Raw genomic sequence first — 18428 nt, 5'->3', positions numbered from 1 at the left:
ATGATAGATTCTTTTATTACCTGATTTGAACCTGTACCCGACTCTAACTCCTTACCTAAACTAAGACCCTAGAAGAGCCTTGAAGAGAACAATGGTGGGTCAGTGTTTCACTTGAGAGCCAAGAACATCCTGAGTTTCAGGATGGTGAAGGGACTCTGGAACCCAACTTTCCTGGTGCAGACATCCAATGTCCATCTCCTCATGCTGTTTCCTAGTCTATTTCTGCTGCTCTTTCCAAGGGACATTTGTTGATTGAATTCTCTTTCAAAATCAGAGAAAATAGAAAGGAGAGAGAGTTTATGTGACCAATGCTGACTTACGCTAGAACCTGCATACATATACTGGGACTTATTTATATTTGATTCAATTTGAAGTCCCTTTCATAATAATTTTACACTAAAACGGTATCTGATGGAGTAGATCCTAGACTTTTCATGACAGAAAGACATTTGGCATTGTTCCTGTTGACAGGCTTGTACCTTACAAAGGTTGTCTCCATTTAAAAGCTGTTCTAAAGAGTATGATTTAGTTGCTATTTAGTGTTCCTTTAAAGCAAGACTTTACTCTCTAACTTCATCTCTAATATGTTTCATATTTTATGTAGACATTTTTGAAATTCAGAGTTTGCTGTCAATTCACAGTTAATAACTTGTTTCTCAGTCTAAAAGAAGCTTGTTTTCCTGAATTTTCCTTTTCCATATGCAGTAGAAAGAAAAAAATGTTGTAGCTTCATATTAAGACCTGTACCATCACTTCTACATTGTCTCAGTGACTATAACAGAAGGGAGATGGCCAAGCTTGCTTAATCCCCACGCTGTTTTGGGGTTTGATGTTCCTTTCATTCCAGATACTAGATTTCTTACTCATTAAAAGATCAATAAAGAAAGAGAAAGGAAGGATAATAAAAATTGCACATTAAAGAAAACAAATCCTTCAATGGTTCGACTGTCTTAGTGAGTTGATGAAAAATCACCAGGGGATGTAGTTAATGAGAGGCATTCCAAGCTAAATAAAACACGGTGTATGTCTTTGTTTTGAAACGAGGGTTGAGTGAGCCATGAGTATTAAAAATTAATTTCATCTCACCAGTTCATTGCAAAGAGCCTGCTGCAGGCATTGACAAGTTTGAACAACTCATAGAAGGTTTATCAAGCAGCTGGTGGCTGTGGCTTTAGCATTCTAACCTGCTGCTTTTCCTCTCCCCCATCTCGATGCTGCTGACCTAACTTCAGCTTGAGGATCAGCATGAGGGAAGCTTGATTTGGAAGCTCATTAATTTTTCACTTTGTCATGTCTGGGGCTTGGTGGGTGACCAGGAGCCTGTTTCTTTTAGAAATCTACCATATTATATTGTGTCAGCTCAGAGAGAATTATGAGTGAAAACTTTTTTGAGTTTAACCCTGAACTTACCCTCACTCTCTGGGACTTTGGAGGAAGTAATGAAAGAGTTGCTATAGTTCCCACAAACTTCTGATAGAAGGATATTAGACTCTCTGCAAAGAAGTTCTTTCATATATTACAAGTTGGAAATTGTGAGGTATGTTTCCTTATTTGTTTTGAACTCAGTTCTTCCACTTGCCTCATTTTCTAACATCTGTGAGCTGGGGGAGTAACCACTGCTCTACTTTAGGAGGTTCCTATGGTAAAATTCCAATTGAAATAACATTGGTATGAAGGTCCTCTCAGTGGGAGATGAAGGTCTGGGTGCAGTAGAAGGCTGAGGGAGGGGTAGTAGTGGCATGGGGATTGTATGTTTGGCAGGTATGGGTAGAACTGTGTTAATCTTTATCTTTTAGAGAGATGGGAGCCAGTTTCAAATCTTTGAGTTCACAGCATTCTTCTTTTGACCTGCTGATGCACATATTTTCTGCGAACTATTTTCTAACACTTTCCTTTAAAAAAGGAGGAAAACTACCCTTGACAGCAGACTGAACAACTGCGTGGATTGATACCTAAGACCCTTGCCAAATCATCATTGGCTTTGTTGAAATGTCTGTTGATTTTCAATGCCTGATTAGGGCTGTTGGTTAACAACAGTTTTATTCTTTGGTGAAATTCTCCTGGGGAATATAGACTCTTGGGGTGGTGGATGCAGATCAAGTAAAATTATGTGCTGTAATTTGTTTCACAAATGGGAAACATTTGTAGGTTGTGGAGTATTGAGGAGGTCTAGGGATCTAGAAGAGGTTGGGGTTGGTGGATGGGGGTGGTGATTCATCCAGGATTCATCCAGGATTCATCATTCCTGGGTCAATCACTGGCTCATGGGTCAAATTTTAGCCTGGTTAGTCTATTCTTATGTTTCTTTGTTTCTTCACACGGTCCCTCGGAGTGGTGTGATTTCCTGATGATCCACGTGCTAATATTAGACAAACACAGATATCTAGAGGTGAGACTGAAAACCTGAGATTGTCTCATTCTCCCCTCTGCTTCCAGGCAATATATCAGTCATCTCAAAGGGCACAACTCCATTCACTCACAAAAATTTGAATGTCTTCTACATACCAAATTATGCATAGGGATATAACTGGGATGGAGTCAAGCATTGTCCTTACCTTTAATAGAGCATACAGTTAGCAGATGCTGTGCTTGGGGAGGGGGAGGTGCCACAAGTTGATTCGGAGTGCCAGCCGTGCTCAGGCTTTTGCAGGTTCCCACCGCTCCTATCAATGTCATTTTCATCCTTCTTGAAGTATGAGGTTCCTTCCCATTCCTTGAGTCATTTAAATCATTCCCTTCTCAATAGGCACCTTCCATTTCCCCAAGCAATTCACTCATGTCTATCCAACTACCCCTCCCTTTTTTTTTTTTTTTTTTGCAGCTCACTAATCCTTACCAAGTTTCTGGCTGATAATAATTTAAGTTGCAATCCTTTCAATTAAGTAAGTGAATTCTTGTCTAGAAAAATAAAACCTTTAGCACCCAAAGCATCAAGTGATAATAATGGAATGAAAAGGTTGCTTCTCTAAAGCATGGTGTTTCCTGCTGGTAAAACATGTTCTTGATGGGTAGGTAGAAACAGACTTGCCAAGTTTGGGGTAGTATGGATCAAGATAGGGAACTCTAAGACATTGATCACATTCCCTTTATCTCACTTATAGAAGAAATATAGTAATGCCTGTCATCTCTGCTTCACAGAAATATTATGAGGATGAAAAGAAATAAATGTGAGGGGATTTGAGGAAACCTAGCTACTTACTACCTTCAACTAACGTGTTATGAGGAATGGCTTGTGTCTCTGGTGTTTATGGTTGTGATATTTTAATGGATTGCTCACTTGTGATTATACTTTTTAAACAGTTTTCCAAGGCACAGACACCCATTGTTTACCAAGTTAATCCATCAAGCGGAGTTCCAGGTAAGAGACATTCTATCAAAAAAGAAATAATTAAGAGTCTTTTTGCTGAAACTTGTTGAAAACTCTTATAACCAGGTGGTGGTCTCTATAAAATGGGGAAATTTAGTTTCTTCTCTGTTGCTGTTTTGAACCTATGGTTCATTTTTAACCAATTTGATTTCACCCCTGGGCATTTTTACTCTATTACTTCACTGATAACAAAAGTATTCTAAACATGAAAAGAAAAGGGCCGGTAAAATCAAACTAGGAAATACAGGAGAATGAGGAAATGGAAAACATCATCAACCTTAACTTTATGATCAAATTTATAATAACTAACCTTTATTGACTCTTACTGTTTGCCAGGTTCTGTTTTTAAGACCTTGGGATGCATTATCTTATAGCTCTGCACAGAAATCTGATGACATAGGAACTATTACTGTTCCCCTTTTGCAATGTGCAAATGAGGTACTCAGAGGTTAACTTGCTTAAAGTCACACAGTGAGTGAGGAATGTTGGGAGGTGCGAGCCAGGGGCGCGCTGGTGCTGGTGTCTATGCAGGGTGCACCCTGAGGTCCAGGTAAAGACGGATTGTGGCGCTGCATGGGCGATGATGGCTGAGCCATGCTGGGAAGGGCGCTTCTCCTCGCACGTTTTCTTGCACCCTGTACGAGAAGAAGCCTGTTACATTGCTCACTCAGGACTTTAGCTGTGTGAGACCACGCTTCTTGAACTGGTGGACGACAAAGGACATTTTTACTGATTTGTGACTGAATTTATACAAAAATCTTCCAAAACAACAGCAGCAGCAGATTTATTTAGTGACAATAATGTCAGTGGCTACCATTAATTGAGCACTTAGTGTTTCTCAGGCGCTGTGCCGAGTCTGCCCTTTGTATTCTCTCATTTAATCTTCATGTCAGCCCCAGTGCTGGGATTCACTCCATTTTACACATGGGGGAACTGCAAGGCTCAGAGAGGTTGAGTAATTCTCTTGAGGTCAAGCAGCTGATGGCATCTATCAGAGCTGGAATGCAAATTAAGGCTGTTAGATTTCAAAATCCATGCAGGCTTATACACTATATTATACTTATTTCTGTATATTTGAAAATACATCTATTTTACCAAAGAATGGGAGACCCAGACAGGGAAACCTAGAGTCTCCTCCATACAGAGCACTGTAGGCCCTTGTGCTTTAGTTTATTTTACAGCCATTCTCCAAGAGATGGGTTCTTCCTAAACCACCCTGAAAAGCTTAGGGTGCAGCCTTGCTCTGGGCAGTAAAGATGGGCTGATTGCAGGGCAGGGTCTGCCTTATTTGGTCCTGGTGAGTGGCTATGCCTGGAGTGTCACCTGTGTGCAGTGCTTCTCACCTTGAATTCATTTGGCCTCTGCAACTGCCTTCCCTGGGTAGAAGTAGTAGGCTGTTCCAACTTGGCAGGAAAAGGAAGACCTGAGTGCCTCCTTCTCTGGCCTGAATTTTGATAGCTGTATGGTGGCAGAATCTCCTCCTCTTTCCTCCCTAGCCCCCTGTATTAAAACTGCATTACTTTCTAATGACTGCTGAAGTGTGTACATTCTGTTATTTCTCTCTTCCAACATAAATATTTTTACTTCTTACCACCCACCTAAATTCCTTGAATTTTCCTGCTGCAAGGCTGAAAATCTATCTCAGTATGGAAAGTAGTCACTCAGGGCCATACTCCAGGAATGACTTGACAATTTGGCTAGGCCATCTCCCAATCGGTTTTTTCCATCCCCTTCCCCTCCTTTTTGAGTTTCTGTACCTTCAAAGGACATGCTTCCCCCGAATCACAAGATTCACCCAGATTTACCAATAATGAAGTGTTCCAGGCACTGCAGTGGAACACATCTGCCCATCTTAGTTCCAGAAATGTGTGATTCAGGTCTTTCAAACCCAAATGCTGGTTTTGATACCCACTGACAGAGCTGCATTATAGTTGTGGCTGTCAAGTGAGACCCTAAGCAGTTGTTTTTCAAGGTCCCCTTCTGGCAGTGAGGATACTGATGCTCCTAGTACAAAGAAGAGTTTTCTGCATTCCAACCTGCAAAGAGGTTTTGGGCTGTCCCAGGAGGTTTATGCATATAGAGGGTAGAAGGTGGATTGAGAAGGATTGATAAGAATAAATGGAGCTGGGGTTGGAGGAGATGATGTTCGGATGTTTTCTAGCTTCCTGACTGTCTCTACTGCCTCACCTGTATTCTGTAGAAAGCTGGTGACAAAACTGAATAAGATGCAACCCACCTAACTGTGGATGGGACCTTTTGGTTGATGGAGATGTGACCCTACCATTCAATGTGGATCTTAATCCTTTTATTGGAGCCCTGTATGAAGAGAATTAAAAGCAGAAAACATAAAGACAGCTCAGAGCCAATGCAGAGAGCAGAGAGATGAAACCAGAAATAGTCATTTAGAGATGCTAAGCTAAGATATGAAATTCAGAATTTGACCTGAAGAAGCTGAGAAAGGACCCACAGATGCTTGGAGATGCTGAGAGAGCCATGTGAAGCCAGAAGCCTGGAGAGAAGGGCAGCATATGTTGTCATATGCCTTCCCGTGTGGCAGAGAACCCTAGACTTGATTAGCCTTTCTTGAGTGAAGGGATCGTCTTGTTGGTGCCTTAATTTGGACATTTTCATGGCCTTAGAATTGTAACTTAATAAATCCCCTCTATAAAAACCAAAAAAAAAACAAAACAAAACAAAACCCTGACCCCCCCCCCCCCAAAAAAAAGTCACGCAGCCAATTGTTAATGGCGGAGATTTGAGCCCAGACAGTTGGAAAACAGAGCGACTGTTTCCATTATTTTGTGGTGGTGGGTTCCACTGGAAAGAACAATGTTGATACTCATCCAGGTTTGTTTCTGAATTAGAAAGCACACATGTGCAGAGCCCAGGAAGATAAAGGAGAAGAAGAGAAAGGTGGTGGTGAGGTGGTGGTGGGAATTTATGTAAAAGGAGAAGGGACTGCAACTAAGAAATAGATTCAGGAATTACAAATTCTGCCTTAAAGTTAAACAGTAATCATGGCTTGGAAAATATGTAATTTTCTATCTGATTATTGGTGAATTTTTTACCTGTTCAGACAAGGTTCCAGAATGGACTACGTGTGGGAACACACATTGCTAAATTTTTATATGTAGTTGTGTTTAAATACATAAACTTGGTCTAGTTGTTTTAAATGGATTGACTGGTCAAGAATATAAAAATGAATATCTAAGTTTCTGAGACATGTTTGTATAATTTTAATGTGTGTACAGACAGGTAATTTATATATATATATATATATATTTAAATTATATTCTGAAGAATGTGAATCTGGTATTATTTTATGAATGAGGGTTATTCACAGACCTGTTCTCTCCTTTTTATCTCAATAATCACATGATAGTATCTTATTAAAAAGAGACATAAACCTACAACTTCTTTAATAAAATAAAGGTGTTTTTTTTTTCAAAGAGATAGAGACATGGTCTGTGAAAATCACCTGCAGATGTTTGAGTCCCTGCTGCTGTTTTGTTCGCTTGCTCTTGTTTAGATGGTAAAAATCTTGTTAGGGTGAAGGATGAGGAAGAAGTCAGACTTTAGAGGCACAAAATAGGATATCCAGCTGGTATAGATCTGTCAAACCTGCTCCTGTTTCTCCCATCAAGTTAGAGTTCTGCATACTGTCTCCTCCATCTTCTTGGGGAACTATTGGTGGTGGCCATGCTGGAGTGGTCCTGCCAGGCAGGACCCATATGGTTGCATCCATGCAAAATCACTTTCCAGATGATTACTCTCATTTCATTTGGGAAACCAGCCCAGAGTTAGCAGCCAAGGAGATGGGGGAAGTGATGGAGGAAGGAAATATGAGGTTTTATGAGCAGTTGAATTCCTGTATGTGGTTAATTGTCCTCCGCTGATGCAGAATCCCTGGGCACTGCAATCTGGTTTAGCCATTAGTCAACCTCTGTTGAAACTCCTTTATTTAGACACAAAAGCCACGGGATTTCCCAATTTCTATAACCTGTTATTAGTTTTAAAATTATGATCATCAATGCTAGAAATCATGCCCAACAAAGCTAAGAAATTGAATACACAACCCTGCTAAAATTAAGGAGAATTATTTTGCTCATTGTTAGCAATAGCAGAGAACTTCAGACTCCAGGTTTTCACAAACTGTATGGCTTTGCTCTAAGTCATTAGGTTCCCTCTTTTTCTACCCATCCATCTGTAAAGTGGCTGTACTGCTTCCCAGAAGTAGAAGGCATCCAAAGAACACAGATGAAAATCACTTGTTATTAATAAAACACAAATGCAATGTGAAAGGAGTGAATTGTTGTTAATGTTGTTTGGTGCCTGTTAAATGAGGTGGCCCATGAAGACACTCAGAGTCCTCTGAGTTCATGACTTATGAGTCTCATATGTACTATCATCTTTAGAATTGTTTGTGATGCCAGAAAATGACAACATAGATAATTAAATTATCTAGTTATCTAGAAGACACATGAGTACGGGTTGTCGCATTGTATTGTGTTCTTTAACTTTATCACCTTGATATGGTGTGGTTGCTTTAAACTTTTGCCCCATGTGTTTCCACAGAAGTGAGTTTGGGGGTTTTTTTAATCTGGAAGAAATCGGCTCATATAACATTTGGTGTTTGGCCCCCAACTCCTAAGAGCGGTGTGTGTGTGGTGGGTGGTTCTGAGAGTGCACCTGCTGAAAGAGGATTGCTGATACTTACACCCCCATTCCTGGGAACTCAGAATATGGGTGTATTCCTTGATTAAATAAGGAACCAAAAAATAGGGGACTATTAAGGAGAAGGTGCTGCCAAATGGGAATCCTTGCAAGTCACAGAGAGGAGTTCCAACAGGAGAAGTCAACCATTTATCGGTGAGTAAGGTAGATATTGGCTATTTGGGGAGCCCCAATTTGCCCTTTCTTTGACTATGAGCCTAACATGGAGTGGGTGTTCAGGAAATATTTGTTGAATGAATGAGATGCACCATTTATCCACCTGCAGCCCATAAATTTGTTGCTATTTTGTGCTCTTCTTCTTTAGGAGCTGTCCCCTTGTGTCTTCCATGATATTTATCTTTTGTACTTTAAGATATGTGTATTAGTCAGGCTTCTTTAGAGGAATAGAACCAACAGGAGATATCTGTAAATATGAGATTTGTAAAAGTGTCTCACACAAGCATGGGAAAGTAAGAGTCCAAAATCCACAGGACAGGCTGTGAAGCTGGCAACTCCAATGAAGTGTCTCAACAGACTCCACAGGAGAGTTTCTCTGGCTGAAGAAGCAGTGAAAATTCTCTCTTCTCCTTTAAGTCTTCAACTGATTGGATCAAATCCATCTGATTGAATTATCTCATTTGAGAAAGTCATGCCTTTAGTTGATTGTAGATGTAATCAGCCACAGCTGCAATCAACTGACTGATGATTTAATAAACCAGCCTTCCTATTTATCAACCAGCCATGAAATATCCTTGCAGTAACAGTTAGGCCAGTGCCTACCTGACCCAGATAACTGGTCACATCACCTGGCTAAATTGACACTAGAACATAACCATCCCATTAGAGTTTAGGACTCCTAAATATCCATCTGGATTATATGATATAAGCATCTTCATATGAGAGTAGAACAGGGCAGTGTGTGGAAACTGACCTCTCCTCCCAGGTAGCCACACCCTTCATGGGACTATGAGGGAAGACCTATTATCCTTTCTGTGCTCCATCCAGAGGTGATTAAGCCTGTGATCAAAATAGCTGGTTTTCTTTTAAGCCTTTCTATGCTGTAATATTGATCAATGGATCATACCATCGACCTTACTTGCTGTATAGAAAAGCATTACTTTTTTGGGTTGTGACCGGTTTGGTCCTCTTGGCGAGATCTACACAGCTTATGCTATGTTATACATTTGGAATTTGAGCTAAGTACATATAATTAAAAAAAAATCTTCTTAAAACAGGAGAACTAATAGATGTGTATGGATGGATTATTTCTGGAAAATTGGAAACCTTTGATACAGATGCCATGTATATTGATAGGTAAGTATGTGTGCTTGTTTTTGCTTTCAACTAGTTTCAAATCTGCTGGACTGTGCTCGGACCAGCTTTCCCAATAGAAATAAATTGTTAGCAGCTGGCACAGACTTGCTCTTTTTCCCTTTTGCAGTTTGTGGTCCCTGGTGCACTAGGTTTTTGTAAACTTTGTTAATGTAATTGTGACTGGTTGATTAAGTTGGGTCATTTATTTACTGGTCACTCTGGGCTCAGTATGAATTGTCCTGTAATTGCATCTGTGGATTTTACTTTGCAATCCTTAACCCTCCCCAGCTGAAATAAATCCTTTACAAAGTGGTGTGTAAACTTGAACTCAGTTATAACTTCCTTGTTTGACTGTTAATTTGTGCATTTAGAAATTCTGTTAGTGTGAATGGGGAATATGCGGATGCAAGTACTGAAAGCCATTGAGTTTTTAATGTTTTATGGGACTGATGAGGATATCAACATGATTTTCTTCCCTGGAGATTTATTAGCATGGAAAGTGATTCTATTAAATCATCAATGCTAGGGAGAGAGGGGAACAAGTCAAAAAATATGGAAGTCAGGGGATTTGTGGAAAATGCTAAGGAGCTGTGGTTACATTTCAATAATGAAGCAATTACAGTGAGGACTTTTAAGGCAGAAGGAACGTCATCTTACTATATGACTAGATCAGTAGATTGTATGCAATGGGTCTAATTTTTTTCTTCACCCCTGAAAGGGGTGGGGACATCCTCCTCCTCCGTTCTGCTCCATCTTTCTGACTCTGTCCTATTTGAGGAGAATATGATTTGACTGTTCTCAGGACCTAGCTTTCTGATGTTGTCAACTGTCCTGAAAGAAATTGCTCTTCCTGTGGGAGAAAGGAGCCCTAATGTCTCCTTGACAATAAGTCATATTCATTACTCGGACCCATCTCAGCTTTGGTCTGGGACACACGCTTTGAAAGGAGATGCAAAAGCTCTGTGTAGACCTGATAGAGCCAGTGTGGAGACGATGAAGTTTTTTCAGGAAAGGGAAATTCTCTCTCTGCAAAGCATGGACTGTGACATAGGGTACAGCCCTACTCTCAGCCTGAGAATTTGGTTCAACATCTCCTTGGCAATAGCCTTCTGCCACCTACAATAATGCCCCATATATTCAGTGGGGAATGTTTATCACACACAATGTTTCTTCCAAGTTTTGTCAGGAATGTTTACCAGGAGCATTTCACTACTGTCTCATGTCTTGTCTTTCCACTTTTTACCCAGCCCACTGATCTTGGAAGCTCAAGGAGATAAATGGGTCACTCCTTGCTCTCTTGTAAATAGGCAGACAGGAAGCCGGTGAGTGTTTCTTTTCTTCCTAACATATATTTAAGTTCTTTAAGTTCTATATGGGTATAACACACACATACATATCTTTATTTCTTTTAGTATAAATCACCCTCAACTGTTGACTGCTCGGTATTCAACCGAGTTGAATTGATTCAAATGCAAATTGAAGTGGATTCTAAAACTTCTCTTGAAAACAAATAGCTAATACTTATTGAATGCTTATTATAGGCAAAGTCCCACGCTAATGTTTTACAAATATAAACTCATTTATTTCTAATAACCTTTGCAAGTACAAACGATTATTAGTCCCACTCTACAGGTGAGGAAACTGAGGCACACAGAGAGTTTCAGTAGCTTGCTCGAAGTCTGAGAGAGCAAGGGGCAGAGATGGGATTTGAACCCTGGTAGCCTGTAGCCTGACCTGCCCCTAGTGTTCGTGTTCTTACCACTGTAGTATAATGACTAAGAAAAGGAAGGAAAAAAAAGTAAAAATAAAAAAAAAAGAGAAAAATGAGTGTCTATGCTCACAGTTCACATAGCCACCATTTTGCTGGAATTTTACTTCCCTTTGGACTGAATGGATTAATCTTCACTGACCCCATCACAAGAATTATACATTATGGCTTAGCTTTCTGGGACAAACACCAAAGTGTGGCTTCTTTTTGGGTCTGCAATTTGTTTGCTTAGGATTTTGCCTTTCTTGGGTTCACACTTGATAACGGTTTTTCATTTTGTTTTTTATTTGAGAAGGATTTTGCCACGGTACTTATACAACAATATAATAGATTTTGAAAAGGAAGGACTGAAAGGAAATTCGGAAAAGTTGAATTTGTCTCTCATGCTGCATTTGAGTGGCGGCATTCGCTGTGATGGTAACTAGTTAGTACTGACCCTAAGCATTTACCCCAGTGAGTTCATTACACCTTCAGTAGCTACCAAGTTTGTTCTGATTGATATGCATTTTATCTCATTAATTTCATTTTATTTTACTTCCATGTTTAAAAAGTCTGAACTTTAGGACTGTGTTGTCTGGTAAGTCTCACCTCAGTCTTTTGGTTCTTTTCTTAGCTATCTCGTTTGGGAGGACCAAGGTCTGGGGACTGTCCAGTGCCGTGTGGAAGGCAATTACATCGGTCTGTTCAAGAAGTAACAGTTTAAAGTCTTGCTTATTTTTTCCTCCATATCTGGAAAAAAAATTTTAGGAATTGATTTTCATGAGGATGATGAAAGTAGCTACCATTTTTGAGGGGACATTTTATAAAATGCTTATTTCCTAAACTCCATTTCGACAAAAACATAAATCATTTTCTAGAACACTAAACAATGTAAGGTTAAATAAAAATTCTTAAGAAAAGTATTCTTGAGTTGGAAAGATTGGGCTTCTTGTTTTCAAGTGTGCAAGTATGGCTTCTCCAAGAAAGCACTAGATTGTGTTCTTTGTTCCATCTCTCTGGGGGTGGTTTTCCCAAGACAAATGTCTTCTTTTTTTCATATCAGAACAGTAATTCATCTAAGGGACTCAGTTACCTACTTCCGCACAAACAAGGTATTTGTTTGAATTTTCCACTAACCACAGTCTTGAAAAAAAAGAGAGAGAAACAGAATTTTCTCAGATAATCAAATAAAGTCCCCACCTCCCACCCCACCCCACCCCACCCTGGCTGAAAAAATAAAAGTTGAACAAATCCTTGTGGAACTGAGAACAATTTGGATGGTAAATACTTTTAGCAATATACTTACTGAAACTTTGCCTATTGATAAGTGAATCCTAAGCCATAGGAGATTTGGTCATCATTTATATATACAATAATTCATTAGAAGAAAAAACAAGCAACATTTCTGAGAAGTTACCAAACAGTATTTACCATTCCAAAAGCAGTGAATGAATGATCCAACCTTGTTTAGATTGAATTAAAAAACATTAAATTTTTACATGATGGAAAAATTGCAGTCATGTACCTCTCTCCCTCCGTTTATGAAAAGCATTTCAGAATAGTTTATTTTTTTTTCTTTAGAGTAGTTTAATTTTTAAGGAATATTCAAATTTATGTATTCTTCTGTTTTGTAAATATGCTTTTCTTGATGTTGTGATTATAGTAATGAGGCAAAATGATGTGTAAAGAAACTAAAGCTAAGATTACAATTGATATATGAAACAATATTTTGACAAAAGTCAAGTGAACACAATTCACAATTAATCATGAAATAAGACTAATTCTTGCCTCTAAATTCCAGAAATTCAGTGACATTTATGTTTTATTAAAAAGTCATATAACATGGTAGGTAAATTTTTTTGCCTGGAATATTGACCTGCTTTGGCTCAAATCCTCCCATTTACTAGTTATGCAGTCTTTGGCAAACTTTATATTCTATAATGCTTTGATTCCTCAGTTGTAAAATGAAGATAATAGTAATACTTACCAATAGCATTGCTACAATTACATGAATTAATAAATATAAAGTGTTAGAACAATGCTTAGTATTTAGTTAACACTGAATAAAAGTGAGATAGTATTCCTTGATTTTGAAGTTTCAGTACTGAGCTAATTCTGATGTGGATTTTAATTCTGCTGGGGACATTTTAATTTTTTTATGAACCTAAACTCCACTATCATCTCAACTTGCTTTCGTGCTTCTCTGATGGGAAAAGTATTCCAATATTTAAGTGTGTAGCTTCTGGAGTCAGAATATTAGGATATGAATCTAGTTTTGCCAACTTTTTTACAATCTTGAATAAGTTTCCTAGATCTAATGTTCCTCAATTTCCACATAAGAGAAACTGGAAGAAGAGTAATACTTGTTTTATAGAGCTGTTGTGAGAACTGAGTTTATAAATCACTTATAAAAAAGCTTTATGATTATTAAATAGCATGTAACTATTAAATGCTCTTTTTGCCTTTTGAAAAAATCATTTCTTCACGTGTTTTTTTTTTTTTTTTTTTTTTGGCATGGGCAGGCTTATGGGAATTGAACCCTGGTCTCCAGCTTGGCAGGCAAGAATTGTTGCTGCTGAGCCACCGTTGCCCCTCCTCCACATGTGTTTTTAAGTTTCTGTCTCATAGACAACATGTCATGTGCATCTTACTGAAGCGGGCCAAGTTATTGAAAAAACAATTTCAGGAATTGGTTCTCATGAGGATTATGAAAAAACAACCATTTGTTGAGGACTCTATGCAAAGCAGTTTATGCATAAAGTAATTTAATTCTCACAGTAAACCTGTGAAGTAGGTGCAATTATTTCTCACTTTACAGGTGAGAAAATTGAAGTTAGTAACTGGTGGATTAGGGTTTAAATCAAGCTCGATCTAATGCCAAGCACATGTTCTTCACCACTCTCCTGCATTTGGCCTTTTATTGTTGAAAGTCAACCTCTCTGATGGTGCTAAGCCTGAGAGGTTTTTCGTTGGGGCACCATTAGGGAAATTATGTGTTTGGTTGTGACTTAATAATATCTGGAGCCCCTGGGTTTGTGGTAGGAGTGACTTGGCCCAGCAATACATGCAGATCCCTTTATTAATGTCTGTTTCTGTTACAGGGTCCCAGAATGTGAGCTTCTCAGTATTTAACAAAGGAAGGTGAGTAACTGGGAGTAGGCAAATTTGTCTTCACCTTATGCTGTCACTCTCGTCTTGACTTTAACTATTTATTGTGGAAATTTTCAAATGTACACAAACAGAACAGTATAATGTCACTGCTTGATTTCTTTTCCCTGGATGAATATAATGTGCTCTACTCATTCATCTACAGTCAATGTAAATGTTTCAACCTGGTGTTGGCACAGAATTTGGGGGATGACCTCTAAATTTAAAACTGCTGCATGTGTCTCAGGTGGAATATAGCTCCATTCAATGTACTGTATGTACTATTCCAGGAAACACTATTTTCAAGTTGGAAATGGCCCAAATTTCATCAAGCTTTGGCAAAGTAAATTAGGATTCTGGATTTCTGTAGGCCTTATCTCCTGTTCTGCCCCTATGAAATGTGCTAGCAATTTTCCTTAAAAATGTACTATGTAGCTGATACTAATTTCATTGTGATGGTAGTGATACTTACTACCTACAAAGATAGAACCCAAGGTATGGAGACTCACTCTCCTTTAAGAAAGGGTAAATGTTTATTGCATGCCCATCATGAGTTAGGCTCAGTACTATGCCTTTCGTATTCATCATTCCATTTAATGTTTTAACACCCTGTAAGTGGGTATTATTATTCCCATACAATGATTTTATGGATCAGAAGACAGACTTTGCCCCAATGGGAGCTGGCATGCAAAATATTCTAAAAGTCACTAGCAGTTAGTCCATGATCTTTTCAGTCAATTAGAAAAATTCAATTCCAAAGTGGTTGCTGCTGCTTTCATCCAAAACAAAACTTTGCCTTTTTTGAAGGTCAGTGATACACAAGGATGCCTGGCGGATCAGTGCCAAACAGGACCTTTTCCTATACCAGACCTACTCAGGTACTATTTCTCGTCACACTGTTCTTACTCCCCACCCCCTTTCCCTTATTCTCACCAAATGTCGGACTCTTTCTTCTAGCCTTTTCTCCTTGAGGTAACTAAGTTGAAATGGCATCTCACCTGAGATGCTCACTGACTCTCCCTACAAATATGTATGGCCCTTTGGTTTGGCATGACAGTAAGTTGCTTATATGAATGTCTGCTTTAGTTAAAAAATTAAGAGGCTCAGTCTTAGGCTTCTAACAGTTCATTGACATAGATGAATGAAAGGGGAACCACGCCTTGCTCTATGAGCTGAAAACTAAGAGAAAAGTTGTGGCACTTAAAAACCTAAAAGCACATTTTCCCAGTTATTCTAACACTGAGCATTCATTTTGCAATTTATAAGCATGCTATTGTACTGCCATCCTGCCATCGGGTCATTTAAACTCTATGTAAACAATCTAGTGCTGAAATTCAAAAGCTTGTGTGAAATCATGAACTCTCTATTCAGTAGGAGAAAGTTGGCTGCTGAAGAATAGTACTTAGATTCTAGGGCTAACCATAATTGCAAAGCTGCGGAAGAAATGTCTGTATTGCCAAGTTCCAATTCCAGAAGCAGCAAAGTCCACTTTTGCCAAAAGTACAAGAAATTTCCTAGGTCTCAAGGGTGATGCCATTCACCCTCTAAAAATAGTCTAACGTGTGAAAGGTGAATTTTGGGTCTTGACTTTATTTTCATTAAACGGTTCAACCAGTCTGTTTTGGGGTTATTTTGGAGACATACCTAAGGTGGCAGTGTTAATCACAACAGCAAGTAGCAGAATGCCAGGTTCTTGTGGACTGTTTCACATACAATTTCAGTATTAATTCACTTAACTGTGAGAAAAGTATTGTTAGCTTTTTTTTTTTTTTTACAGATTTTATAGATGAAGAAAACAGACTCAGAGAGGCAAAGCAAGTTGTCTGAAGGTCCTAGTGCTATAGACCTAATTTCATATCTTAGCTACTAACCAATGTCCTATGTGAGGTATTCCCTCCACCCCTTCTCCCAAGCTGCTTTGCAAGTCTGCCCATCAATGCTGTCAGCAATGACAGTTGTCTCTGATCATACTGCTGTTTTATATTTCTGAGGCCAGTGTCTTCTTGGGATGAGGACTCACAGATTGGAACATTTTCCTTATGGAGGAGGCAGTTATCTGTGGGGAAAGAGGATGGGACAACCACCATGAGCTCTGGGCTGAGCTCTTTGAAGGCCAGCATTCAATTACTAGTGTATGAGCTTGGTTTTAAATGCCTATAAACTGGACGAAGTGGAATCTGAGCTGTCTTCAAAGGTTGTTGAAAGAAGTAAATGAACAGGAACCTTGGGATCCCAAGGTTTCCTTCTTTCCCTCACTTGCACATCTATCACCAATTTCTGTCAATTTTGCCTCCTACCTCCATATTTTTTCTTTTTTTTTTTTCACATGGGCAGGCACTGAGAATAGAACCTGGGTCTCATGCATGGCAGGTGAGAACCCTGCCATTGAGCCACTGTTGCGTTGCCTGCCCCCATATCTTTTTAAAATATGATGTGTCTACTCCATCTCTATAGCCACTGCTTGAATTCAGGCTCCATCATCTCTTGCCTGGTTCCACCCTGCCACCATAGTTCCTTCTGATCCAAGCTCTACATAGCTACCTCCATTCTCTACATCCAGCATGCATTTGATGCCTCTGCCCTGCCTACTACCCTTTAATGGCTTCCCATCTGCTTCAGAAGATGGTCCATGCTCCTCATCAGCATATTCTCTGTTTCTCCAGCACCACCTCTCTTATATTCTGGCAGCACCCACAAGCACTACGCAATTTCTTCCCTTCACAATCAGACTGTTGCTCACTTTAAATGCCTCTGTCCTCTCTCCCTTTCAGGTGGTCACTAAGATTCAACCCAGCTGTCATCTCAAGAAAGTTTCCTTCTACCCCACCATCCCCCTACCTCACTCCTAAACTTCTCCACTCTACTTTCATATACTCTCTCTAATTTCTCTAACTGATGTATGATAATTATATTTTTGTATACCAGTCTTTCCTTACTAGACTGATTTTCTTGAGGATAGGGAGTATTTTGTATTCATCTTAATATCCCTGATACTTTGTGAATGTTGAAAAATATATAAAATAGCAGATTAAAATAGGGGGGTTATTGCTATTATTAGTGATGAATTTTAATATATGAGCATGGGGGAAGCAATCTTTGTCCCAAAATAACTCTTATACTTTATCTCATGGGAAAAAAAATATAGGGAACATCCTCATAAAATTTATGTTTTGGTGGGTGCGAGGGTAGTTCAGTGGTAGAATTCTCATCTGCTATGCAGGAGACCCGGGTTTGATTCCCAGCCTATGCACTTCCAAACAAACAAACAAAGAAACCAACAAAAACAAACAAGCAAACAAAAAATTCAACAAATGGTGCTGCAATAACAGAATACTCACTTGGAAAAGAATGAAATGTGACCCTGCCATACAGCATACCAAAACAAACAAACAAACAAAAAAAAACATACTTTGAAATAGTAACCATTCACAATTAGTCTCTTTTCACCTTCAGCTCATTAGAGAACGAAATCACTTTTCCCCTTGAGGATAGGAAACTAGAACTGTTGACAAAACTTAGAATGTTGTATATTTTGCAATGGCTTTCACCAGAAAAGAAAAATTCCAACTGTTTCTGGTCTTAGAGAGTTATAATTAGAAATAAATTATTGATAGCTTCTATTATCATATTATTATTTGGGTCTCATCCTGGTCAATAATCAGAAACTTATTTTTTGATTTCTCTTGCAGAAGTACTCTCTGTGTTTCCAGAAACTGGGAGCCTTGGGGGAAAAACAGACATCACAATTACAGGAGATTTCTTTGACAGTCCTGCCCAGGTTACTATTGCAGGTAACTAAGTTGAAATGGCTGGAAATATTTCATTGTTTTAAATGAACTATTCAAAACAGGGAGAGTTTACATCTCCTATAGCATAAGGTTTATGTGGGCAGGAAGCAAACTTTGCCCCCTTTAAACTTGTCATGCACCTTACTTTACCTGTGCTCGGTAGAGACCAGGTGGAATTGAAGTCCTGAAGTTCTGCAGTGGTGTAGCAGGGAACAGGATGCCAGCCTTCTCTTCCTGCAGACATGCTTACAATTCATGGGCAATTCCCTCAGGCCTCCCCATCTTATAGTTGTGGGTCAAACTGAGTGATTTGCTTCTTCCTCATGGAAAAGAGAATGGAAAAGTACAGCTG

The 18428-nt window shown here is 39.1% G+C and overlaps 1 protein-coding gene across 1 annotated transcript in view; it reads left to right on the top strand.

Annotated features, from left to right (window-relative positions):
- PKHD1 (PKHD1 ciliary IPT domain containing fibrocystin/polyductin) overlaps nt 1-18428 on the top strand; it is a 499663-nt gene that overhangs the window by 12303 nt on the left and 468932 nt on the right. Inside the window, 7 exon segments of the mRNA XM_077162050.1 lie at nt 3301-3358; nt 9316-9394; nt 10642-10716; nt 11776-11840; nt 14243-14282; nt 15096-15166; nt 17978-18079. Coding sequence (XP_077018165.1) covers nt 3301-3358; nt 9316-9394; nt 10642-10716; nt 11776-11840; nt 14243-14282; nt 15096-15166; nt 17978-18079 — 490 coding nt within the window.

This window comes from Tamandua tetradactyla, chromosome 5 (assembly GCF_023851605.1).
Source record: "Tamandua tetradactyla isolate mTamTet1 chromosome 5, mTamTet1.pri, whole genome shotgun sequence".
In the NCBI taxonomy this organism is placed as follows: Eukaryota; Metazoa; Chordata; class Mammalia; order Pilosa; family Myrmecophagidae; genus Tamandua; species Tamandua tetradactyla.
Note: the sequence above shows the minus strand (reverse complement) of the source record. Positions and strands in the feature narration are given on the sequence as shown.